The 25,000-nt window shown below is 51.4% G+C and overlaps 1 protein-coding gene across 1 annotated transcript; it reads right to left on the minus strand.

Moving 5' to 3' along the window:
- Nucleotides 1-111: 111 nt before the first annotated feature.
- On the minus strand, nucleotides 112-21,681 carry LOC114485500 (thyroglobulin-like). The gene is made up of 8 exons (XM_028487032.2): nucleotides 21,456-21,681; nucleotides 18,663-18,770; nucleotides 10,893-10,929; nucleotides 9,750-9,799; nucleotides 9,444-9,551; nucleotides 2,541-2,675; nucleotides 1,273-1,463; nucleotides 112-375 (listed from the first exon to the last, which is right to left on the minus strand). The coding sequence occupies exons 2-8, from the start codon at nucleotides 18,737-18,739 to the stop codon at nucleotides 257-259; spliced, it is 717 nt and encodes a 238-aa protein (XP_028342833.1). The 5' UTR covers nucleotides 18,740-18,770; nucleotides 21,456-21,681; the 3' UTR covers nucleotides 112-256.
- Between the last annotated feature and the right edge of the window lie 3,319 nt (nucleotides 21,682-25,000).

The following is a 25,000-nucleotide window of genomic DNA, read 5'->3' on the forward strand; positions in this document are numbered from 1 at the left end:
GGCCTGATGCACAGAGGATACTCCAGCAACATTTATTGGAAGGAAACAGCAGCCTGGGATTCAAACCTCGGGAGGATTATTAAGACATAGTTTGGTGTCTCCCAGGGATGTTCTTGAATGAACAAATCTGAGTCACCAGTGCTTCTCTGCATGTAGACACTTTATTGAAAGTTAGTGGCTAAGTTGGAGAAGAAGGTGTCCAGGGTGGCAGCTGGGGTGAGGCTGGCAGGGTGCGGGGGTGGATCTCGGGGCCTGGTCACTTGCTGTAGGTCTTGGAGCCAAACTCTGGGAGACCTAGGAGGTCTTCTGTCAGCCCAGAGCCAAACGGCTGGTCCTCCTCTTCACTCCCTGCTGACGGCCCATCCTCAGCTTCATCTGAAACAGGAGAGGCAAGGCTGGTCTAAACTGGCTCAGGACTTATCCTCCCTCGTCTCTTCCCCTCTGGCCCAAAGAGACCCCAGCCTCTGATGGGAGTTCCCTGCTAACGCCCTACAGAGGGACATTTCTGGGGTGGGGCACCAGACTTACCTCCTGGCTCTAGGGACATGCTAAGGGTACAATGGACTTGGGTTCATCAACTGAGAAGATAAAAGCAGAGTTGCGAGTCTAAAATGTATACTGGGCAAGGTCGCTTCCCTGCTGAATGCGCCACTCTTCCCCTCCCCGCGTGAAGAGCTCCTGTCGCGCTGAAAACCTCAGCCCTGCACCACCTCCCCCAGGAAGCCTTCCGGGGAGGTGTGAGCCCTCCCTCCTTTGGGGTCTCACTAGCTTGGGGGTAGACTTCCATCATGGCACCCAAAAAGCTGAAGGACATTCGCTGGGCTCTGTCACTCACTCCCCCACTCTTCTGGAAGCTTCTTGGGGCACGGCATTGATCTCTATATTCCCCATGCCCTCATTATGATTCACTTCCTCTCAGCACCTTTGCAACAGGAAGTTCTCCTCAACAGGAAGCAGTGAAATACCCATCTCTCCCCTGTAGGAATCCCTCTCCAAGATGTTTCGTCCAAGCCGCCAAGGGCAGCGGGCATGAGGTTCAAGACCCTGCCTTCTTTCCCCACACCAATGCTGCCACAGGTTCCCTACTGAACCCTCCCAGCGCCCCCACCCCGGGCCTCCCAGTGTCTTCTCTTTGTGCCCCTCCCATCCCTCATCAGAACAGGAGGCCCTTGACAAAGAGAAGCCCCCACCGCCACCCGAAGACCGTGAGTTCCTCACGGGAAAGGGCAATGCCGATGGCATCCCGGTAACCCAGTGGCCCGCGACCCCTACCTGCTGAGGCCTTTAGAGACTGGATGTACTTGGACCAGAAGGAACAGTCGGCCTTTTTCAGGCCCTGTCGACTGGGGAGCAGGACACTGAACTCCTTGTAGCTCTCTGCGCCGTCACGGGGGACAAAGTCAGGCCAGGGGGAGGCAAATCCTGGCGCTTTCCTGGAGAACTCATGCGGGTAGTTGGGGTTTCTGGGGAAATGAGAAGAAAGAAAGAAAGTTCCCCAGGAGGGAGACCGCTCTCTCCTTGCACCACCTGGGATCACTGCCCACTTGCACATGTTCTCTGAGGACCATGTCACACACCTTTAGGTGTCAGAGCAGGAGGTGAACCCGCCCTACCTGACTCCAGGGCTGTGCTCTTAACAGCTGCATTACACACAACAAAAGTTGCAGATGCCCTAACTCATCGCTCTTAGGCCATTTCTGGAAGAGGAAACATGTGAGTTCATAACCCAGCAGTGTTACTCAGGACCTAGTGCTGCCCTTCTGACTCTCTGAATGCTCAAGAGGTCATCGTCTCTTTCAGTCCTGGTGTCCTTTGTCCGGACACCACAGACAGTGTCTGGAATGCCTTTGTTTGCCCAAGGCCTGTGCAGCAAGGTGGGCCAGGAGCTGGGCAAACCTGTTGGCCACCTTCCTTTCGAAGGTCAACTTCCCTTTGACGTTTCCAGGGGGCTGAGTACCGAGCTAGGTGAGCACTGCTTGCCTGGTGGAAAGGAGAGCAGGAACCAGTTCTGGAAGTGGGAATGGTGAGTATGCTAGCTGGCCTAGAATAGACGTTTGTGGGGAGGCCAGAGGTAGACACGGAAGGGTCTCGAGTGTCATAACTTCATTTGATCATCTAAGACAGTGGTTCTCAACTTGGGGTGATTTTGCTCTCCAGGGGCCATTTGGCAATATCTGAAATATTTTTGTTCTCAACGGGTACAGGGGTGAGGTGCTCCCAGCATCTCATGGGTGGAGGCCATACAATGCACAGGACGGCCCCACACAAAGACTTATCCAGCCCTGTGCCAACAGTGCCGAGGGTGAGAAAGTCTGATCTAGAGCCATGAAATGTGGCTGAACAAGGGAGTGTATGATTGGGATGTTTCTTTGCCAAGACTAATCTATGCAAAGGTCACTTTGGCTAGAAGGGGAGGCTGAGCCGGGGAGACCAGTGGTAGGGAGGAAAGGGTGAGTCCATCAACGCACGGTGTGGCCTTTGAGTTCAGAATGAGGGGAGGGAACGCGCAGGACGGCCTCCAGGCACACGGGTCCACTCACCCAGATCGGATGAAGTTGGAAAAATACTGCATGATTTTCAGGGAAAGGCTTTTCTCCTCCAGAGTAAACTGCCCCTCGTAGGCAGCGTAGAAGGGAAGCCCAAAGGCATATCGAACATCTGCCAGCAATTCCAAGCTGGGAAAACACACGGAAAGAAGAAGGAGCAAAAGTCAAAGGAATAATAAACTGCTGGAAGAACCAAAGGAGCCAAAACCCAATACTCTTTGCCCAGTGAAGATTTTTCTCTCTTTATGTTTAGGATGACTGTTTGGTGCTTAGTTTAGTAGAGAGTCTGCTTGGCCCTTAGTCCAACGGCCCCACTGGGGCAGATCCATGGCAAATCCATAGGTTAAAGTGTACCCAACGCTGAGCACTTTACTCCCTGGAAACAACATCGGTAAGTTTGTAAGCAATTTTCCAAGAGAGTGTTCTCTTGACCACATTCCAACCATGATACTTAGAGTATCAGGTGAACATTTGTTTGTTCAAAACAGCCTGCATTTTCAACCCCTTCTCTGTGCTAGTCCTTGTTCATAGATGGCTTATACTTTCTAGCTCTTTAAGGTTGCTATTCATCCATGGAACCAACCCTAACACAGTGCCTGGCACATAGCTCGTCAATAATATATATGCTGTGCTGAACTGGATATCGAATACGCAGCAGACAGGGGGGAATAAAGATTTGGAAGCCAGATGAGTGGTTTAAATGGACTGAGTTGGCACTGGGGGCCATGGGGCTAGGAACGGGGAGAGAGGCTGGAGGGACTGTACAGCTGTGTAGTAGAGAATCTGGCTTTTCCCAAGGAGAAGTCTGGCCTTTGCCCTCTGGTGTCTGGGAGGTAATCCATGTCATACCTGATACGAGTGCCTTTGTTTAGGGCAGCGGCTGGCCACGCTGGACCTTCCGTAAATGTGGCCTCACTCAGCAGTCTCGGAGCAGGGGCCGGCCATGCCAGAGACCAACCACGTGACTTAGGGTGGGGGGCTTTGGGTCACATGGTAACAGTCAACCTGGAGGCTGACACCAACCACACAGGCAATCAATCATGCCTACGTAACGGGGTCCCAATCAAACCTCCGAACACCAAGTCTGGGGGAGCCTCCCTGGTCGGCCCCACTCTGTGTTCATCGTCGTACATCAGTGCCCAGAGGGTGACCCCTCCGGATTCCACGGGGAGAGGACAGCGGAGCTCGGTGGTTGGAAACCCTCCAGGCCCGCCGCTATGTCGCTCTTCCTTTGTCTGATCTTAATCCGCATCCTTTCCCTGTGACGACCTCAACCACGCGTACAGCAGCTTCCCGCGAGGTCTGTGAGTCTTTCTAGTGAATTATCGGACCGGAAGGTGATTTGGGGACACCCCCCGAATTGCACTTGGCGTTAGAAATGAGCACGATCTTGGGTGCAGACTGTGTTCCCTGACCTTGTAATTGGCCTAATTTATCACAAGAGCCAATCTCTACTCTTACGATTAGAGGAAGACGAGGAAGACGAAGTTCAGAGAGGTTTCCTGACTTACACAGAGACACGCTGTACCTCGAGCAGCAGAGTCGGGTCGGGAGCGTTGCTGGGGAGCATGATGCTAACCAAAGGCCTGGAGGGGCCCAGGGGCACCATCCCCGGGTCGTGGCTCCTCCAATTTCAAGCTGCGTGGCTTCTCGAAAATTACTTGACCGCCCTGATTCTCTGCTTCGTCATCTATGGAATGGGTATAAAATACCTACTGCGCGCGTTTGTCGTGAAGCTGGAAATAAGACGGTGTATGCAGTAGGTACTTAAAAGCCTGGCCCCCTTCTTTCTCATCCATCATTCTAAATACTTCCGGACGTAATCAACCATCTGTAAGCTATCAGCAGGGTCTCTGACCAGGCGACCAGTGATTCTCATCCACGCCGGTGTAATGGGCAGATATACCCATTGGACAGATGTCCTGGGAAAGGGCTCAGATCAGGTGGCTCCTAGATAAAGGCAATCTGTACAGAGGCTAAACTACTCTAAATCAAGAGGCAAAGTTGTGTGAATAGACAGCGTGACGCTGGCTCAGGGTGACTCACTGTGATGATCTCAGAAACGGGAAAGGGGACCCTCAGGATTAGGGATGTGAAGGGGAACATTTCAAGCCGACAGGGGGCCTTCTCTGCTCTCCCTCGCCTGCTCACGCTGGGAACTGAGGTGACCCACCAGCGCCGGGCTGGAGCTGGAAGCCAGGCACCTGGCCCAGCCTGGGGACTTCTGAGGGGCCCGAGAGCTGGAACTCCTCCTTTCATCAGAAGAATTATCAGCAGGTGTACGTGTGACTAGTAGCAGGGCACAGAAGAAACGACACACCACTGAGTCACTCAGCTGAGACCCCGCTCTGTCACTTGTCACCCGTGTAACTTTGGATGAGTCATTTGACTTCTCTGAGGCTTAGTTTCCACATTGTGAGATACAGACCAGAGCAGCCACTGCATGTGGAAGCTATTAAAAGAAGTGTTTCACAAATGCCAGGGACTACCGTGATTATGGTTATTATGTGTGAATATCGGCCACCTCCACTGGAAGGCGTCACAGAAGGAACACGAGACAGTGTGAGCCCCACAGGACGAACGGCACTCGCTCAGGATGCAGAGAATAACAGCCCCAAAGGGCGATGTTTCTTTGCAACTGTTGTCAGGTACCCCGACCCTCTTAGAGCAGCTGTAAGCTTTATTTCATTCCTGAGCAGGAAGCAGGAAGAGGCAGTGGCATCAGAATTTATAGGTCCTGGGACCCGAAGGGCCAAGTCCTTTGTCCAGCTCTGGTCGAGCTCAGAAAAGAGCCCAGAGTCTGCGGCCAGCCCTCCTGAGCTCCTGTTCAGAGCTACTGTTTCCTGAGCCCCCGAGATGTGCCAGGGACTGTGGTTGGTCTTTGATCAGCAACTTTCAGGACCAGCCAGGAAGTAAAGTGTATCATCTACATCGTTTCCAGGCAATGACCCAAGGCTCAGACAGGTGAGGTGACACGGGAGAGCCAGGATCGGAAGCTGTTCCCCAGACCCCAAACCCTGTCCCTGTCTACTCTACCTCTGGGGGTGCAGCGCTGAGGACCAAATCAATACCCATTAATTTGGGTATTAATGCCCCAAATTCTCCGTGGTGTTTTAAGAGCCATAAAGGGAAAAAGGAACACAGGACGAAAACATGCCAGGAAGATGGACATTGTAAGAAGGGCGATAAAAAAATCTCTCACTAATACCCATGCTTGGTAGTTCACAAATCACTGTCACCTTGATTGTCTCAAGGGCGCCGTGAGTAGGTGGTATTGGAATGATTCGTGGAGTTTTACACTGGAGGAAACTGAGGCTCCCAGAGGCCATTTTCCTCCCAAGGGCCTGAAACTCAGCGGCGGTGCCAGGACCAGGTCTGGATTCCAAGGCCCGCTGTCCTCTGGGCCTTGTTGCATGGGGTCGTCCACCGGCACCACTACCACCGCTGGGCTGGCTGAGGTCTGTGCGTCTCAGTGGCTGCACAGGAACCAGGGGAGCCCGGAGTCGCAGGGGTCGGCCCATCCCCCCACCGCCCCGACCCCCCGAACCCGCTCCTCCCCTACAGTGTGTGGAAGGGAAACGTCTCGGAAGGCCCTGCAGAGAAAGTGACTCTATTCCTTTCCTACTGCTGCCCCCAAGAAATGCCACAAACTCAGGGGCTTAAAGCAACACACATGTACTATCTCACAGGCTCCGGAGTTCAAAGGTCCAGCATGGGTCTCATTGGGCCAAAATCAAGCGGTCAGCGGGCTTCATTCCTTTGGCGGTGGCTGCGGGAGAATCTGTTTCCTGCTCATCGGGGGTGTGACAGAATTCAGATCCCCGAGGAGAGGGACCCAGGTTCCTGTTCTGTCACGGGCTGTAAACTGAAGGCCATTCCCAGAGGCCACGGTCCATGGTCCTCCTTCTGTATCCTCAAAGCCGTCCACAGGCAGTGGAGCCCTTCTCTCGTCCCATCTCTCTGACCCACTCCTCTGGCCCCTCTCCTGCTTTGGGGAGCTCGTGTCGTTAGATCAGGCCCACCTGGGTAACCCTGAATCATCTCCCATGTCAAGGTCCTTAACCTTAATCCCATCTGCCAAGACCCTTTGCTACGTAAGGTGACATATTCACAGGTAGGGTGGGATTCGGATGTGAATGTTTGGAGGGGCCATATCCTGCCTTCCACAGTGGCCTTTGCCACTGTTTCTTCCAAAGAGAGCTGCATTCCAAATGGTGCAGTGAACAGAGTTCAAATCCTGGCTCAGTCACTGAAAGCTGTGACATCCTGGAGCAGGTATACAACCTCTCTGAGCCTCATTGTCCTCATCTGTAAAACGGTGACACAATCATGCTTCCAAACATTGAACGAGGTTTAGCAACAAAAGTTTTCAAATCTCTTGCTCAGTATCGGGCTCCAATGTTCATTCCTATTTTCTTTTCCCCATGAGAGCCATCAGAAAGCTTAGGAATAAGGGTCTTTAGCTTGAGGGTCCATTATAGGGTTTCAGAGGACCACAGGTTCCCTGAAATTAGGTGTAACATGCTGCGACACCGTGTACGTGCACCTGTCTTGGGAGAAGCTTCACAGTTTTCATCACGTTCTCAAGAAGATCTGTGCCGATGGTGTGATGGTAAACGCTTCATGATTGGCTTTTGCCAGTTTCCACAGTCTCCCACCACAGACAATGCCAAACTACCAAAGTGACCTCATAGAACATGAAGCTGGGGAAGGATGTGCACAGAGGCTCCTGTGAGCCCACACAGGCTGGCTCCAGGCCACCGCCCAAAGTTTACAGAGCACTGCTTTGGGGAAAGGCCTGGCCTTGCAGCCCACCTGACCTGTTTAATCTGAGAGCTTGTGCACGAGGACTGCTGCTTTGTTTTTTCCTTGGCAGGGCTGATCTTCATCGGGGTGCTGGAGTTCTCTCAAGCTGCTGAAGGCTGGCATCTGGAGGAGGGGCAGGTGCTGAGAGCCTCGGGAGAGGCATATGGGATCGGAGCACCGAGGCCTCCGCGCGTCCGGGCCCAGAGCCCCTGACCCTCTGGAGGAAGAAGGGGGGCTGGAGTCAGCGTCAGCAGGGGGAGACACGGAAGGACACTCCAGGCGCTGACGAGGTAAAAGGGGAAACTCGCCAGCGGAACGGCCGCAGGGCTGCAGGCTGAGGCAGACAGTCCACGCCTATCGATTTGGCTTCTTGGCTCTGTGCTGGATTCGATCGCTGGTACGTCATATACCCAGCCTTGTGGCACTCATGTGGGTATACGGTCACGCTGCTTTTATTTCGCTTCTCGGTGTCATTTGCTGTCTTTGATAATAATCTTTCCATCATCCTTCCCTAACCTGATAGCCCCTCATCCTACCTCAGACCAGGTCTGGAGCTTCCCTTCGTCCCACGTGGACATGGGGTCTAGGAAAGCTCCCTGCCCAGGCTGGGTGAGCTTGGCTCAAACCCCACTTCCACCACTGACTCTCGGCTGCTCTACCTGTGAAATGGGTCTCGGCATCCCTGCTCAGCCTCCCCCGTGGCATTACCAGATGCTCACAGACTGATGGTGGATGGAAATCTCTCTACAAACTACAGATTGCCATCCAAGCAAGAGCTACTGTTGCTGGGGTTGGTGACGGTACATGTAGCCAGAGCGTGGGAAAACCGAGCAGCCACACAGTCCGGGGGATGGATAACTGAGTGTGTGCTTCGGCTTCAGGATGTGAATACAGTTCCGTGAGGACAGTGGCAAAACACTGCCTGTCGGGGCAGGGCTGTACTTGAGTCATATTTGCCAAACGCCTACTGTGCACCGTGCTCTGAATAGGTGCTGGGGGAAAAGAGGAACAAGTCTGCCATCCATCAGGGAGCTCACAGTCTAACAGGAAATGCAAAGAAGCCAATATTAAAAGAATAAAATTCTGTGGGTTGCATGATAGATACAGAGATACCAAATGATAGAACTGCTTACAAACTTCATAAAAAGAGAGAGAAAAGCAATACTACTTGTTTCAGGCAAGGGAATGGAGAGGAGTTTGTAGAAAGAAAGGAGAAACTATGGTTGATTTGTGCCTTGAAAGGTGAGTGGAGGTCTCTAGGAGTGGGTGAAGTGCGGACGGGTGTCCGGGCAGAGACTCGGGGTGTGTGAATCACGGACTGGGTTCTGCGCTTTGTACGGAGGATGGGGTGGGAGGTGTGGCCTGGCACAGAGGGGTGGAGGCAGAACCAGGAACTATGGCGGCAGGTGACGGAGTCTCCAGTGCTCTGGGCCTCGTGTATTGTGAGAAGTGCTTCACGCTGAAAAACGAAATTGGAGTTTTTCCTGATCCAGGAAAATCAAAAGTTTGGGGACCACTCGAGTGCATGCTCGCTAAGGTCTTTAGGCTCCGGTCCTGTGAAAGGCATGAGAACTGAGGCCAGAGGAACTGAGGGCCACATCTGAAGGGATAGAGGACACTGGCAGTTTCTACACAAGCCAGTCACAAGCTGCATCTCTTTTGGAACGGTTGCCGGAGTGGGCTGGGAAGCAAGCTTAGAACTGAGAGATCACAGGGTGGCTGCAATTATCCAGGAGAGACAGAAGTTTGCTTCTTTTGACAGATTGTCCCCCGACCTTACCTGTCAGCCATCCTGATCATCTTAAGTCTGCTGGTGTGAATGTGCAGGGAGGAGGCTCAGTCTGCATTCCAGCAAGTCAAAAGCCAAAGCCCCCTTTCAGAGACTATTCATGTACAAGCTCCTGACCTGAGCTCTGCTTTCAGTATAAGAGAGGCATCACGCATGGACACTGGGGCTCATTAGGGAGCACGTGTCCCCAGAGGAACGCACTTGACACTGGGCCCTGCTGACACAGTGACCTGAGCTGGGAAGCAGGGTGAGGAGAGGGACTGGGTAGGATCTTTCTGGACATAAACAGGCCACATGTTTACCTTCCAGGGGTTGAAGAGGCTTTTGGCTGGGCCCCATTGCTCCGCCCTATCTCACGGGATTGATTTGAGAGTCTGCTCTTCCAGAGATTTCTATCCTTGTTGTTCTGCCTGAAAGAGGAAGTTTGTTGACCTCATTCCCATAAAATATACTCCTTTTTTAAATCTTTAGCCAGCGTCTCTAGATAACTTCCTCCAAAAGAAATTAGGGAACACGGAGGAATAGAAGCCCTTCTGCTTCCCAGGAATTTTTCTTTTTTCTTTTTTTTTTTTGAGGGATTGTTAAATAACTTACAAATAGGAGCTTACCGGTGTACTTCTCTTTGGGCAAATCTAACATGCAAAAGTTCAGATTCTGCCTAGGAATTAATCAAGAAGTAATTATATGCTTTGGCTTGCGTTTTACAAAGAGATTCGCTATGCAATACTTTAAATAATACAATCCCATCCCCGGCCCCAGATGAAATACTTGCGATATTTCCGTAACTCCCTAAAGCCCAGCACAGCTGGATGATATATGGTTTGGCAAATCAGGCAAAGCTTTCAGCGGACTTGCTGGATTAACCTGCACATTTTATTCTCTATATGAGACGTAACAACTGTTGCTCAGCAAAGGCTGAACTTTCCTGGTCCAACACATCTACCCTCACCAGGAAGTTAGATGTTTACCAAGAGCCAACTGTGTTCATCACTGACCTGTCTGTGCCAGTTATAGCTCTCCTTTTAAGTATAGAGCTGAATTAAATGCATTACATATCACGTGGATGCCCCACTTTCAAGAAACCAAAAGTGGACATCCACTTGCATTATGGTTATGGGTCTGCACAAATTTCAAAGGGAGAACTCCAAACCACATTTTCCTACTCAAACTTTTGACCCTGCACGAGAAGAATGGCAAGTAAATGCACATTTGTACGCTTAGAGTGAAAATTAAATGTCTAAGGCATATTCATTAGTCATAAGTTCCCACTTTAATTGATTTTTTTGATTAACTAAACGACCATCATATTGGATAACAGGGTCTCTATTCTACCTTCAATTAAAAATCTGGTTTTTAGTGAGTTGTGTTATGAGTGTGTGAGAGAAAAGACCAAGGTGCATTCTATATAACCTGTCTTAAAAATCTCCAATGACTTTCCATCATACTCAGATAAAATACTATCTCTTTGCTTGCCACAGCTTACAAACTCTTATGTGAACTGCAAGACCCTGTCTTTTTTCCCCATATCTCCAACTACTCTCCTCCTCTTCAATAAACTCCAGCTCTCTGTCCTTCTTTATCCTCAAACATGTCAATCCCTTTCTCTTTCTCCTTCCTAGGGCAGTTATCTGAATTTACTCTACATATTTATTTGCGTATTGTCTGTTCTTTGCACCCTAGCCCTAGACCCTCATCAGCCCACCCCCTGACTACAGTGTTAGTCCCAAGATGGTAGCCCTTCTCTGTCTTACCAGCTGCTCCATCTCTAGGATCTCCATCTCAGAGAATCTGGGGCACAGAAGACAGTAATTATTTGTCCAATCAGTGTTGAAGAGGATATATAGCACAAGCCCTTATACATCATGAATTTGGCGTCAGTCTCAGAAAATGATTTACTTCCATCTTTACTGGGAAATAATCTTGTTAATCACACAGGATGTGGCCAGGCCAATGGACCCAGTTCAAGAATTCAAACACTTAAGAGTTGCTCTGGTTTGCTAATTCCAACTAATTCACCAAGACAGTCAACTAAAAACATAATATTTTGAATCTGGAATGTTAAAGGCCCCTGGAATGCACAGAAACATCTAGAATGCCAATGCAGTGGTGTGCAAAATATCTTGAGTCTGGAATTGATGTCTTTGTTTTTCCAGGCTTGGGACAACTTGTGAAGGAGGAACATTACTGCCTCTTTAGTCATTCTGATAATTTTTCTTCTCAGAAACTTATTTTTCCTAAAAGGAAAATAACCCAAATATTGGCCATCTACAACACGCCAAGTATTTAATGTACATTGATTTGAAGCTTCACACTATGAAGTAGATGTAACTACACCTATTTTCTAGGTGAGGAAACTAAGGTGAAGGAACTTGCTCAAACGCAGACAGCTAACAAAGGAAGAAATGGGATTAACACCCTAGTTGGTTTAACCTCCAAGGGTGTGTTCTTTCACTACACTGAACTGCTTTCCCCAAAATTAAAGAGTGGTCCCACGTCCTACATGGAGCCTGGGCAGGTGTTTAATCCCAAGAGACCTACCCCACTGCCCATTCAAAGTCAAGTCTCATCTCTCTAAAATGCCTCTGCACCGCTGAGACGTGGGAATGACATCTCAGGACTCTGGGGACGAAGGACTTTGGAATAAGGACCCGAACACAGCACGTAATTCAAGCATGATGGCTCACACCCAGCCCCGAGGTGAATTTCCATGGGAAACGATGAACTGGTACCACCCCCAGGAATCTTAAGATGATGGGCCCCCATCTCGCCTCTGAAGTGGCCACAGCAAATCTTTCAGGAGCTAGTACGCAAAAACCACTTCTTCTGTGGTTGCTTTCTTCCTGGATCTTGTTCATTCCAACGTGGGTTCTCCCAGCATAAGACATTAAGCAGTATTAGTAGCACCTACTGAGTGCCAACTTCATGCCAGCCAGCTAGCTAGGCCGTTTGCATGTTTTGTCTTATTTGATCCCGAGACACTCCTATAAGTGTACTATTATTAGCTCCATCTGTGGATGAGGAAACCAAAGCTCAGAGAGGTCGTCACTTGCCAGAGGCTCAAAGTGAGAGACAGAGCCAGGATAAGCCCTCTAAGGACAGGCAACGTCAGAGAATACATCAGTGCTCCCTTCTACACTTGCTGGGGCCTGGCTCCTGGAGGTGTGTTGGAGGGGGATCCCCCAAACCTGGGCTGGCCACAGGGTCTTGGAGTCCGTGGCTCGTGAGAGGCAGAGTATACGATGGGGGTCCCTCCCAGGAAGACACTTGGGCGAGAGTGTCCTATGGGAGGAGCTGGTTAGAGAGAAAGACATCAACTGTAATCAACAAGTTGGAGATGCCGGGACTGGCAGGGAGGGAAGAGTCCCAGCAGAGCGTGGGCGGTGGCGCCTAGACACAGCTGGGCAAGAGAGAGAACACCCACGGCCTCAGACCTAGGAGTGGACAGCAGGCCAGGGTCCTGCCTGGTGTGACCACGGGAGAGAGCCTGCCAGCCCTCCAGGTGAGCTTTGTAACAGAGGAGCCAGATGCTCCGGTTTGTGGTGCACTGTGGTCTGCCCGAGGGTCCGTGGGACCAGGGACAGTATCTGGCGGCGGGGGGATCTTGGGCTGATTGAGGGATAAGATCTGGGAAAGGGGTCACACCTTCTCTCCAGTGGCGTTAGTGATAACTCCCGTTTTAAGGGATGCCAGCAGCGCTTACCTACAGGACCATTTTGGGCCCCAAGGGACAGTGGCCTTGTCTGGAGACATTTTCAGTTGTCACAACTGGGAAGGTGCTTCTGGTATTGAGTGGGTGGAGGCCAGGGATGCTGCTAAACCACAGAGAACGCACAGGACAGAGTTATCCTCCGTGGCAAAGAGTTATCCAGCCTGAAGTGTCGACAGTGTCCAAGTTGAGAAACCCTGGATTACAGTCATCACTGAAAATCCCTCTTCATGAAACAGCGGGCTATAGATGGGAGCCATGGAGGAAACTGGCTCAAGATCTCCCCAGTGAGCAGAACTGAGCAAAAGAAAGCTGCTAAGTTTTGTCCTCGCGTCAACGGTCTTGGTGAGCAAAGCTGCCAGGCATCGTGGTGTGTACAGACACATACACACACCCCCCCCACACACACCCTAGATGCAGACACTGCACCCCTGAACCCTTCCAGCAGCCCTGTGGGACATGCACTATTACTCTCCTCTTGGATAGATAAAGATGCATGGAGGCTCAGAGAGGTTAAGCAACTTGTCCAAAGTGGCACAGCTAGCAGGTGGACCTAGACATGGCAGGCACTCAGAGGCTTTGGGTTGAAGTGGGTGCAATTGAAAGAAAACTGGAGCAAGGGCAGGTGGCAGGGTTTGAGTCCAGACTGCCGCTTACTGACTCTGTGACTGGGACATAATTCCAGTCTTCTCTGGGCATTTGTTTCTTTATCTGTAAAACGAGTTGGAGGAAATCATCTCACACAGTCTATGATTCTTTGAATCTGGATCTTAAAATTGCACCTTCTTCTCACACTGTAGATTTTCCTTTTTTTGTCTCCTCCCCCATCCATTACACTTATTCTTTCCTCACAAAAGCTGGCCCTCAATTTCAGAGATGCAAATCTCATCTACATAATCCAGGTGAGCATGCAATGCTGTGATCAATTAACAAGAGTCTGCAAGAAGGTGGTAATTTATTGTGTTTTGTTCACTAGCTATGCCAGGAAAGCTAATATATGCTCACAGACAGATGGCTGAAACCATAAGGCACGCGCATATATTTTAAGTCTGTAGATTTCAGCCAGAAATAAATGAGAGTGTGACAGCTCCAGGGCAGAGTGAGAGAGATGTCTTTTCGAGCAGAAAAGATAAACTTGCCAACAATTAAATGGGTTAGTTTCTATGATCCATTCATCGATTCAAGTATCTACTATATAGATGGCACCATATTATGGTCGTGGTGGCAAGAGATGATATATGCCCAGAAGGGTATCAAGAACGTGTTCTGATAGACATGAATAGTGAGACACTCTTACCCCTTTCTGTTTGCCAGGTCCTGTTCTATACACAAATGATCACAATAACTCTTTGAAGTAGGTGCAATTCTTCTTCTTCCCACTTTCAGTTGAAGAAACTGTCACCAAGGAGGTTAAGTGACTTGCCTTAGGTCCCTGAGCGAATGAGGGTCAAGACGGGTTTCTAACAGGGCAGCTGGCCCGGAGCCGCTGCTCTACCCGGGACACTTTCTGCCTTTGTATGGTTGGCAACATCTCTGCCTGTAAAATGTTTCAGTGTCTCTGAGTGTCTCTTTCCTCCCAAACTGATAAAACGTCAGAGTCAGAAGGTGTCTGAAAGGTGACTGAGCCCAGACATTTTTCATATCTCTGTAAACTGAACGACCTTGAAATTTTACTTGAAGCTCAGTTACGAAGTAGAGAGAAAGGAGCTGGGAAGCTCGGACCCTCCATCTCGCTCTCCTCCTCCCCCGGGTCCACGGAGCCCAGCGAAGAACCAGTACTCCTGACCTGTCCCACCTCCTTACTCCCATTTTGCAGATGGCAAAACCGAGCCCCAAGGAGCCTGTAAACTAGAGCGGAAGAGACCCTTTCCCACCTGTCAACTGAGGTAGCTGGATCAGCTTCTGGCCTTCAGCATGATTTCCTGAGCACCTACTATACCTCCTCTGTGCCAGGAGGGTCTCTAGGCCCTGAGGTGACCCGGGAGGCACTTCGTGCGGTTCTGATGCACGGGCGTGGCTTCCTTTCAAGGAAGGTTCTGTGGGTCGGCGCAGTGGCGCCCTGTCTGTGGGTCCCCAGAGGGACGTGAAGATGCTTTGCGGCAACAGAGAACCCGAAACTGGCCACGAGAGACTGAGGATGTGGTTTGGATTCTGTTCAGGGATCGCTCCTCCGGGAACCACCCTGATCCCAGGTCCAGAACAGCCTGCTTTGCACCCTCGCCCCTCAGGAGCCTCCCCGGCAGGGCTGTCGTGTTAGAGGAAGGGTGGTGCTTTGGGTTGAACTCTGTCCCCCTTAAAAGATCTGTCGGCACCCTGACCTCTAGGACCTCAGAATATTCTTTGGGAATAGGGTATTTGCAGAGATAACCAAGTTAAAATTAGATCATTGCGGTGGGCCTTAATCCAGTCTGACTGGTGTCCTTATAAAAAGGAGAAATTTGCACACAGACACACAGTGGAAGGATGTTGTCTACAAGCCAAGGAACGCCTGAGGCCTCCAGAAGCTGGGGCATGGGGTGCCGGGAGCAGATCGCCCTCTAGAGCCTCCAGAGGGAGCGCGGCTGTGCCGACACCTTGATTTCAGACTCGCGGCCTCCATAACGGTGAGACGGTACCTGTTGTTCTAAACCCGCCAGGGTATGGTACTCTGTTACAGCGGCCCTAGGAACCAAATACAGGTGGGCTCAAAGCATTACTGATGCTGGTTGGAATCATATGAAGCCTTTTGCTACGTTACGTTTTGATTGTTTTTGTCCTCATATAACAGGTGCAGTTCTTATTTTTTTGCCACTTGGAACTTTTGGAGTTCCAAGGTGTATGCACATGTTGAAGGCTTCTGATGGACTTGCTGCAGGAGTATCGCGGCTTCTGCTACAATCTCTGCCTTAAACGAGGGGAAGGCGGAGAACCAGATTGCAGAACTCGTGCTCTGGGCGTGAACTCCTGAGAGCCCTGGCGTTTGGGAGGCGCTGCCAGGAGCACTGCACGAGTGGCTTCCCGCGCCTGGCCTCCCTGGATGTGGTCTGGCCTCCTGGACGTGGTGGCCACGGGATTGTGAGACCTCCTTTCATCTCTGTCCAAACCCTCGGCTTTTCTCACCGTTCCTTCTCTCCCGAATGCCTTCTCACCAGAACCCTAGCCTGGCATTTACTTCCCTTCCCGCAACCTGGAGGCAGTTGCTTGAATCTAGGAAGTAAATCAAGTTGGAATTATAAATAGTTCTAAGCAGAGAGACCGCGTGTTTTAGTGGAAAGAGAATTCTGGGGCTCAGGGAAGCTATGAGTAGGACACTGCTCTATAACCAACTGCTGCTTGTCCTTGGGGAAAGCAAGTGGAACTTCTTGAACCTCAGACTCTTTATCTGTAACACGGAGATGCTCTTTTCAACACTGCTGGCCTCACAAAGATGGATGTTCCGCGAAGCGTTATAAATTGAATAACCCGTTGGGGGAAAGCAGGTAAAGAGTGCTTGTTTAGGAAAACTAGAATGTTTGCGGGCCTGTATTAGTTTCTCATGGCACCGGTAACAAATTACCGCAAACTCTGGCGACTTTGTAGCAACAGAAGTTTCCTGTCTCACAGTTCTGGAGACCAGGAGTCCAAAATCGGTTTCACTGAGCCAAACTCCAGGTGTGGGCAGGGCCAGGCCCCCTCTGGAGGCTCTAGGCAAGAAGCCACTTCTCTTTCCTCCAGCTCTGCTGGGTGCTGGCATTTCTTGCTTGTGGGTGCATCACTCCACTCTCTGCCTCTGTGGTCACGTTGCCTCCTCTTCTATGGGTAGCAGATGTCTCTGCTCTCTCTTATAAGGACACTTGCGAATGCATTTAGGACCCACTGGGATAATTCAGGATAGTTTTCCCACGTTAAGATCCCTAACTTAATCACATCTGCAGGCCCCCTTTTCCTTATAAGGTAACATTTACAGGTTTCAGGGGTTAGGACCTGGTATCTTCAGGTGACCATTATTCAACCTACTGTAGGGATGTTGCCAATTATAATAAGAAATGGTGTGTGTTTGTAAGACGTCCCTTGATGCTGTTGCAAAGCAACACAGGTTAAAGAGGGATACTTTATAATCCAGATATTATTAACACCAACTCAGTGAGAGGAAACTATTAGCCTCATTTTGTAGATGAGGAAACTGAGGATCAGAGAGGCAAAGGAGTCTGCCTAAGATTGCACAGCTGGCAAGTAGTGGAGTTCATCCTTCAGCTCTAAAGTTCACTCTCAGGGCTTCCCTGGTGGCACTGTGGTTAAGAATCCACCTGCCAATGCAGGAGACACGGGTTCGAGCCCTGGTCTGGGAAGATCCCACATGCCGCGGAGCAACTAAACCCGTGCACCACACCTACTGAGCCTGCGCTCTAGAGCCCGCGTGCCACAACTACTGGGCCCGCGTGCTGCAACAACTGAGCCTGCGCGCCGCAACTACTGAACCCCGCAGGCCTAGAGACCTAAACCCGTGCACCACAACCTACTGAGCCTGCGCTCTAGAGCCCGCGTCCCACAACTACTGGGCCCGCGTGCTGCAACAACTGAGCCCGCGCGCCGCAACTACTGAACCCCGCAGGCCTAGAGACCGTGCTCCGCAATAAGAGAAGCCACCGCAACGAGAAGCCTGCGCACCGTAATGAAGAGTAGCCCCTGCTCGCCGCAACTGGAGAAAGCCCACACGCGGCAATGAAGACCCAACACAGCCCCCGCAAACAAAGTTGGCTTGCTTACACCCAGTCTCCCCGCAGCCCAAACAGAGCATGGACATGGGCGATGGATGTCCTTGCTTCATACTCTCGTATGAAATGAAGCAACACACTCTGGCATCTCGTGACACCTCACCCCCTGGCATTCTGTTACCAAAGGAGCTCCAACGTGAAGTGGCTGATCTGATGTACTCTGTGGGAATCACGTCAGATTATGTGGGAAGGTACTGGCCCAGCACTGGAGGGATCTGGGGTTTTGCAGCACAGGTGAAGCGCTCAGGACTGTAAGGTCATGAAGAGGTAGAACCTGTGGCCTCACCGTCCTCCCTCCAACGCCCTGGAAATCTCGTGCCCCAGCGACGCACGTTGCTCTGCCCTCCCACTGGCCGAGACCAAACGCGTCTCATGACACCACTCCTCTCTGTTCCTTTGTCTAGCTGATGGCGCTATGGAAACCGAAGCTTTCTTCTTTTCTTCTTTACTTTTAAATCTTTTCTTTGACTTCTGGGAAACTCAGGATCACATTCTGGGCCCATTGGTTGCCCCTTCCTTTATCTTTGGTTTTCTTTTACTTGCACCTCTTATTTTTCTTTTCCATTTTGATAATTTTATTGCACTTGAGACTATTATTATAAGATACATTGAACTTATTCTGGAAGTTAGAAGGGCATATAAATTAGGGGTAGATAAAACTCCTGTTGTTGCAAAAGAAACCTTTTTATACTTTGGAAAGTCATTTTCTTAAGTTAAGCTAAGTGTTCAGCTTTTAGAGACATAAACAGGTAGGATTAATAAAGATGGCTCCTCCCCGCAAGCCAGGTCAATCAATTAATATCTAATGTTGCAATTCCAAACTGCTTTCTATATCTTTTATTTTATTTGCTCTTCCTACAATGCTGTGAGATAAAGTGGTGATTACTGTTCTACCCATTTTTCAGATGATAAAACTGAGACTCAGAAAAGTTAAGTGACGCGTCCCATGTCATTGAACCAGGACTTGTATGATGGTCCTGCCCTCTTTTCTCTGCTGCCCTGTGGATCACAGAAATGACAGGGACCCTCTGCCAGATTCTCTTTGTGTGCCAACCCCCGCTGTAGCCAAGCAGCCACCTTACCTGCTGTGGCCGTAGCTTTCAGGAGCGTGATACATGAAGACGTTTCCTTGGGCTCTCCTTGCCCAGTGTCTGGCCATGTCGATCACGGGGCAGATGATAAAGTAGTCCCTGGTGAGAGGAGAACAGAGGATGGGGTCCAGCTATGCACAGCTCTATGGACAACAGTGCCGGGTAAAGGCTTCTCCCAGGCAAGGGCCCTGGGCCAGCAGCCAGCCCCTCTGCGTAGGCCTGCAGAGCACACCCCCGCCCCTCCTCGCACCCTCCAGCTTTCCTCTCGCCCCTGCTGGCCCCCCTGCCGGCACACGGTCCAGCCTGCTTCACGGACGGCCACGATCACACACTATGTCCATACGATGCATCGCAGGGTCAAGAGACCCATGGGACGAACATCTTCCCAGGACATCAATTTTACTCAAGACTTGGGAGCAAAACATTTTATAGTAAAGTGAATATAATATACTATGAAGCTGAACATAAAATAATTGTGCGTTCTGAAGGAAGATGGAGACCTCAGGGACGTTTCAGGTGTACGACACCTTTAGACCAGTGGCTCTCAGCTGGGATGACTCCACGCTCCAGAAGACGTTTGGCAACGTCTGGGGGACACTTTTGGTTGTCACAGCTGGGAGTGGAAGGTTTTTACTGGCACCTAGTGGGGAGGGGCCAGGGATGCTGCTAAACATCCTCTAATGCACGGGACAGACCCCACAGCAAAGAATTATCCAGCCCCCGAGGTCAACAGCGAGGAGGCCGAGAGTCTTGCTTTACGTTCCCAAAGCTCCACATCCACTCCCCCTTTGGGGGTGACGTGAATAAATCTCAGAAGCACCCGCTTTCAGCAGTGGGGTCCTCCGTGTGGTCCTGCACTAGCTGCGTGCCCAGAGGCAGGCAGGCGTGGCTAGAGTCAGGCCGAATTTGGTTGGTCTGGGGCCACCAGGTTTTGAAGCCCACTCAGCACCCCTGCGTCTCCTTGATGCTCCATCTCCTCAGCTGAGAAGTGGGGCCCAAGGGCCTGACCCTGCAGAGATTCTGACAACCCCCATAAAAGTCCGTCACTGAGGAGGGCTTCCTACCCGTCTTCTGGCGACTGAGACCGGCAGCTCCAGGGTTTACAAGAAAGGCTCTCATAGAGGGTGGGGCTGGTGGGGGGGTCTGAAAGGGCCGATGAAGGCAGCCCTGTTTACCTCATGGTCCCCTGAGCAGCGGTGAGCAGGACGGGGGTGGGAGCAGACCTACAGAGAGCTCCACCCTGGCAGAGCTGTGGGCGGGCCTTGCCGAGGAGACTGGAGGCAGGGAGGCCTGTGGAGGCTGCTGCCTCAGTCTGGCCAGGAGGGAATGAGGAGCTGGCCTAAGGGAGCAATGGAGTCCACCTCCTCAGTGAAGCCTTTTTTGGTTTCCTGCCCTCCCTCCGACCCCCGCTCTTGCCCCTGTTCACAGATTGTCCTCAAAGACGGTTACAGGCACAGTTGGGGCGGGAATGAACACAGGTTTCTGAACTCTAGCCCTGAGCTCGTTCTACAACACTGGTCTAAGCCAGTCCCGACCTGGCTGTGAGCCTCTCAGGGTCCAGGATTTGGACATCTGTGAGTTCTTCAGGTCCAGTCTGGGGCTGGGCCTCCAGGAATAGGCGCTGGCTATGTTTTTTCAAAGCTGAGCTCTCTGCTAGAAGGAAAATTAGAGCCTTCCCGGTCCCCAAGATCCCAGGGGGTGGTAGAAAGTTTTATTCTGAGCTAGTGACCCTCTGATTGGAAACCACAGACTCCTGGGAGGATGACCAGGCAGGACAGTGGGCCTCAACATCCTTCAGTCCATCTCCTCTCACCAGAGTCAAGTTCAGCAGAGGCCTCTGAGCCTTGACCGTGGCTCTGTCCCCGGGGACAAAGAGCAAGGGCCAGCGTGGACCTCCCTCCCCGAGGACAGGAAAGAAGTTACAGGATGCGGAAACCACCTGACCGCGCCCTCCCGGCTTGGAGGGCGGCCTGTCAGGGAAACAGAACATGTCAAGCGGCCCGTGAGGAGCTCAAAGGTGACACGAGAGCTGGGGTCCCCGCTGCGGTCTCATCCCAGGGGGCTCTGCAGGCAGAGGACACTGGAATCCTGGCTATCTCTTGACGGTGCTGAGAGGGACATTCTGGGGACGGCAGACCACTCTTGGGTTGGGGGACCTGGGCACACTTTCCCAGGGAAGGAAGCTTGAGGCAGTGAACTTGAGCAATGAGACCCATAAGCAGTGAGGACAGAAACGGCAGCCCCCACCCCCCGGGAGGGGACGCACGGCTTCAGGAGCCCTGGGTCTTCTGTTCTGGCTGTGACATCAGGCCCAAACCTTCCCCTGTCTAGGCCTCCATTTCCTGTGGAAGGTGAACTCTGGCCACCCAGCAGAGTCACCTGGGGGAGCCTTGAAAAATACCGATGCTCACGAGGCCTGGGCTCTAGCCACCCTCGGAGCGCTCCTCGCGCTGCTCTCAAGGGCAGCAGGGGTCCAGGTCCTGGGCTGGAGGTGGGGTCCTCTCTGCTGGACTGCCCCCCGCCCACTCTCCATCCACACCAGCTGAGCGCAGCTTCTCGGTTCGGGGCATATCCAAGCAGGCACCCTCTGATGGCGCGCGAGCCCCACGGAGGGGAGGGGGGTGGTCAGCCCTCGTGTCTCCCACCGGCGGGCAGCCAGCCTGCGCTGTGGACTGAATGACTGACACAGAGGAAGCAGCAGCACAGGCCCCGGTTCTCCGGGGGATCTGAGCATCCCACGGCCGCGGGGAGGCGGAGGCAGGACGGCGCGCCCAGGCGGCTCACCTCGCGGCCGCTTCCAGCGCGCGGGAGAAGGAGGCGTAGTCATCCGCGTGGTGCTCCAGGGAGTAGTACCACGTCACCGCAGCCTGCACGCGGCTGTCCGCTGCCTCGCCGCCCAGAGAGTTCTGCAGCGCCTGGTAAAAGGCTGTTTTGCTACTGGTCCGGCCTTGACTTTCCTCAAATTGCTTTAAAAAAAAATATGGAAATTCCCCAGATTCTGAAAGGCCCGACTGAGCATAGCTCAAGCCCTTGGTCTAGAATTTTCTCTCTCGGAGGCAGTGGAAGATGGCGAGAAGTGCGTGGGAGCTGGAGGCGGACTGCCTGGTGGGAAGGAACCCCAGCTCCGCCTCTTTCCAGCTGTGTGGCCTTAAACAAGCGCCTGTACCCCTCTGTGCCTGCCTGAAGGTGGACACAGTGGAGCCCCCAAGCAGGGTGGCGGTGAGGGTTAAAAGGGTTCATACACGTGAAGCCCTGAAAATGGCGCCTGGTGCCTAATAAGTGCTCACTGAACACAAGCCTTTGTTGCAGGCTGACCACAGGTCTCACGCGTGCTCGTGCACTTGACTCTCTCAGCCAGCTTGTCACCTGGTTTTGTTAGGAGACCTAACTTCAGTCGCATTCACTGACTCAAGCATTCAACGTAGGGACACTCTCTGTACCCTTTTCTACTGATAGACACACTCTTGGTCCAGGGCCAGCGGCTTGCTAGGCCTGGGAAACAGCCCTGAACGTGCTAATCAAGCTCCCTGCTCTCAAGGGCCTTGCGTTCTAGTGGGCGGAGACGGAAAATAAGCAAAGAGTTGTGCAGTTCATCCGGGACAGGTGCTATGAAGAGGAACGGAGCAGGGTGAAGGGATGGGGCAGGGCTATTTTACATAGCACGGGCAGGGAAGGCAGGGAGCTCTCTGGGATGTGTGTCCAGATGGAGATAACTCTTTCTCCCTCCCTCCCTCCCTCCTTTCCTTCCTTCTTTCCTCCTTTTTCTTTCTTCCTCACTCTCTTTTTTCTCTCTTCTTTCTAAGATTAATTTTTAAATCGAGGTAACATTGGCTTATGACATTATATAAGTTTGATGTGTCCAACATTCCGTTCCTACTTCTGTGTACCCTACAGCACACTCCCCACCAAAGGTTTAGTTTCCGTCTGGTCACGCACACTTGAGCCAGTATATGAAACTGAAGTTACTCCCTTTTACCCATTTTGCCCTCTCCCCAACCCTCCTGCCCTGGTCACCACTACTCTGTAGCTACGTGTTTATTTTTGCTTGGTTTGGTCTGTTCACTTGTTTGCTTCCCATGTGAGTGAAATCATACGATATTTGTCTTCCTCCTCTTCCTTCCTTCCTTCCTTTCCTATCTTGTCTGCCTGGGAGAGTCTGGGGAGGCCTTGTCCCCCGCTCAGGACTCAGTTTCCTCATTTCTGAAGACAAGCGGTTGAGGGACTGTGAGTGACGCAGCTCTGGCATGGGAGACCCACACCCCTCGGCCCCTGTATGGTCCTAGGATGTGTGTTTACATATTTCTAGGCTCTTATTTCAACACTGACGTGCTTATCAGGATCTCCTGACATGTTTAAATTGTCTTTCTAAACATTTCCAAGCACACAGGAACTGTGATTAGAATTCAAGGAGTGTGTGTGATCAGTAAGTGACCCCTTCCATCGGAGACGCTCTTTCAGCCCATCCTGGGGTCCCGGGTTGGACTGCCTTCAGCCTGGCTCACCAAGAGGCTGGGCCAGTGGCTGGAATCACTGATCAGAGGCACGTCTGCTGGTGGCCACACACCAGCTTCAGGAGAGATGAGGAAAGGAGACAGGGAGAGGTGTGCAAAAAGGGCTTCATTTGAATTCTATCTGTATTCTATCTATCCATCTTCGTTATCTATCTATAATGGGTTACTTCTTGGAAAAAGATCTGAAGCAAATGTGGCAAAATATTAATATCAGTTAAATCTGAATAGTGATGTGTTTCTTATATCAGTGTTTTTTATATCAAATATTTCTGACCATGATCTATACTAAAAAAGACATCTTACACATGCAGAACACATGCACACACATCTTACACATGCACACACACTCACACTCAATGCCTGTAGTAACATTCACGAACAACATTCATACCCATTGCTGCTAACATACGTGATATATCTGATAGTTTCCATTCTATTCTACTCTAGTCTAATCTAGTCTATTCAAAAATGCCTGCCTGAAATCTATTTAATTGACTTCACAGCCTACTAATAGTTTAGGGGGAAACCTGAATTATGTTATTCTCTGTTCTTTTCTGAGTTTTTGGAATATTTTATCACAAAAATTATATTAGTCACCAATTAGTCACCAATAACTCCAATTATTGCCAAACATTTAGCATGTGTATTTCACTGAAGTGTCAAAATCACCATATGAGTTGGGCAGTTGCGTAGAATCATTGCCAAATTCCAATGAAACCTGCATATAAGGGGCTTAGCACAGCTCTGGGCACACACGGTCAGTAGCTGTGAGCGATTACTATTGGCCTCTCCCAGGCGCAGGCAGGGGCCCCTGGGGTGCTTCAAGATGCTGTGCTGAATCCCCAGGTGCTGTTATTGTCAGTTTAACGCCTAGAGTTCCAGAACTACCAAGCAGCGGAGGGGCACGCAGGGCTCTAGCGGGTGCCCAGGAAATAAGTGTTGGACAAATGAATGGAAGAGACACTGACCTTCATAGAGATGACACAGGTGAAGCTGCAAGTCCAAAGTCAAACCTCCTAGATTCAAATCCCAGAGCTGGAAAGACCTGGACTTGGATGCCAGCTTTGCTACGTATTAGCTATGTGACCTTGGGCAACTTACTGAATCCCCCTCTGCCTTTGTTTTCTCCTCTGTACGATGGGCACAATAATATTAGCCTCTTCATAAAACTGTCCTGAGGTTAAACGAGATGACACCTACACACTGTTAGCATGATGTCGGCGGCTAGGTGTCTGCAGCTCAGCTGGCCCAGCGGAGCCCATGCTTTAGAGCCAGGCCTGATCCAGGCTGGTCCCGCTGGCTGTGGGTCCAGATCCTTGGGAACTCCTCTTCCGGATCACTGCTAGAAAACGACTGACCTCACCCAAAGGACAGAGCCTCCTTCACGGGTGCTGCGGAAACTCTTTCCACAAGAGGGCACCTTTTAGGAGCAGCAGGGCACCAAGCCCTGGGCCTTGCTAGAAGTACCTCCAACAATCTGAACAATTCCATGGCTAGAATGCTAAAGGGAGGGGCCCAGGTTCTGCTTCCACAAGATTGCGATTCGTTTCCCATTCTAAGGGGATCTGAGCCCCTGAGACAAGCCGGGCCGTGGCTGCATCCACAGTCAGTATTTTGAAGGGACGGCTGGAGTGCGGATCTGAGCCCCCCGGGGGCACGTGGGGATGCGAAGGGGCCCGTTTTCAGGAAGACCCAGGTCTCTTCCTTCTTGGCGAGGACAGAAGCACAGATGCTGTTGCTGGTTTAATTAGAGAGGCAGCGCGGGAGAGATGTGGCTACCACGTGACTGCCAAGCCAGGGCCGAAGCCACAAGCTGTA

This window comes from Physeter macrocephalus, unplaced genomic scaffold (assembly GCF_002837175.3).
Source record: "Physeter macrocephalus isolate SW-GA unplaced genomic scaffold, ASM283717v5 random_980, whole genome shotgun sequence".
In the NCBI taxonomy this organism is placed as follows: Eukaryota; Metazoa; Chordata; class Mammalia; order Artiodactyla; family Physeteridae; genus Physeter; species Physeter macrocephalus.

Excerpts from the sequence above, each read along its gene's own strand:
- LOC114485500 (XM_028487032.2), bottom strand. The coding sequence starts at position 18,739 with ATGGCCAGACACTGGGCAAGGAGAGCCCAAGGAAACGTCTTCATGTAT. Across the intron at positions 9,800-10,892 it reads TCCTAGAGATGGAGCAGCTG|GCAGAATCTGAACTTTTGCA; the intron begins GTAAGACAGAGA and ends ATTAATTCCTAG. Across the intron at positions 376-1,272 it reads GTCTCTAAAGGCCTCAGCAG|ATGAAGCTGAGGATGGGCCG; the intron begins GTAGGGGTCGCG and ends CTCCTGTTTCAG.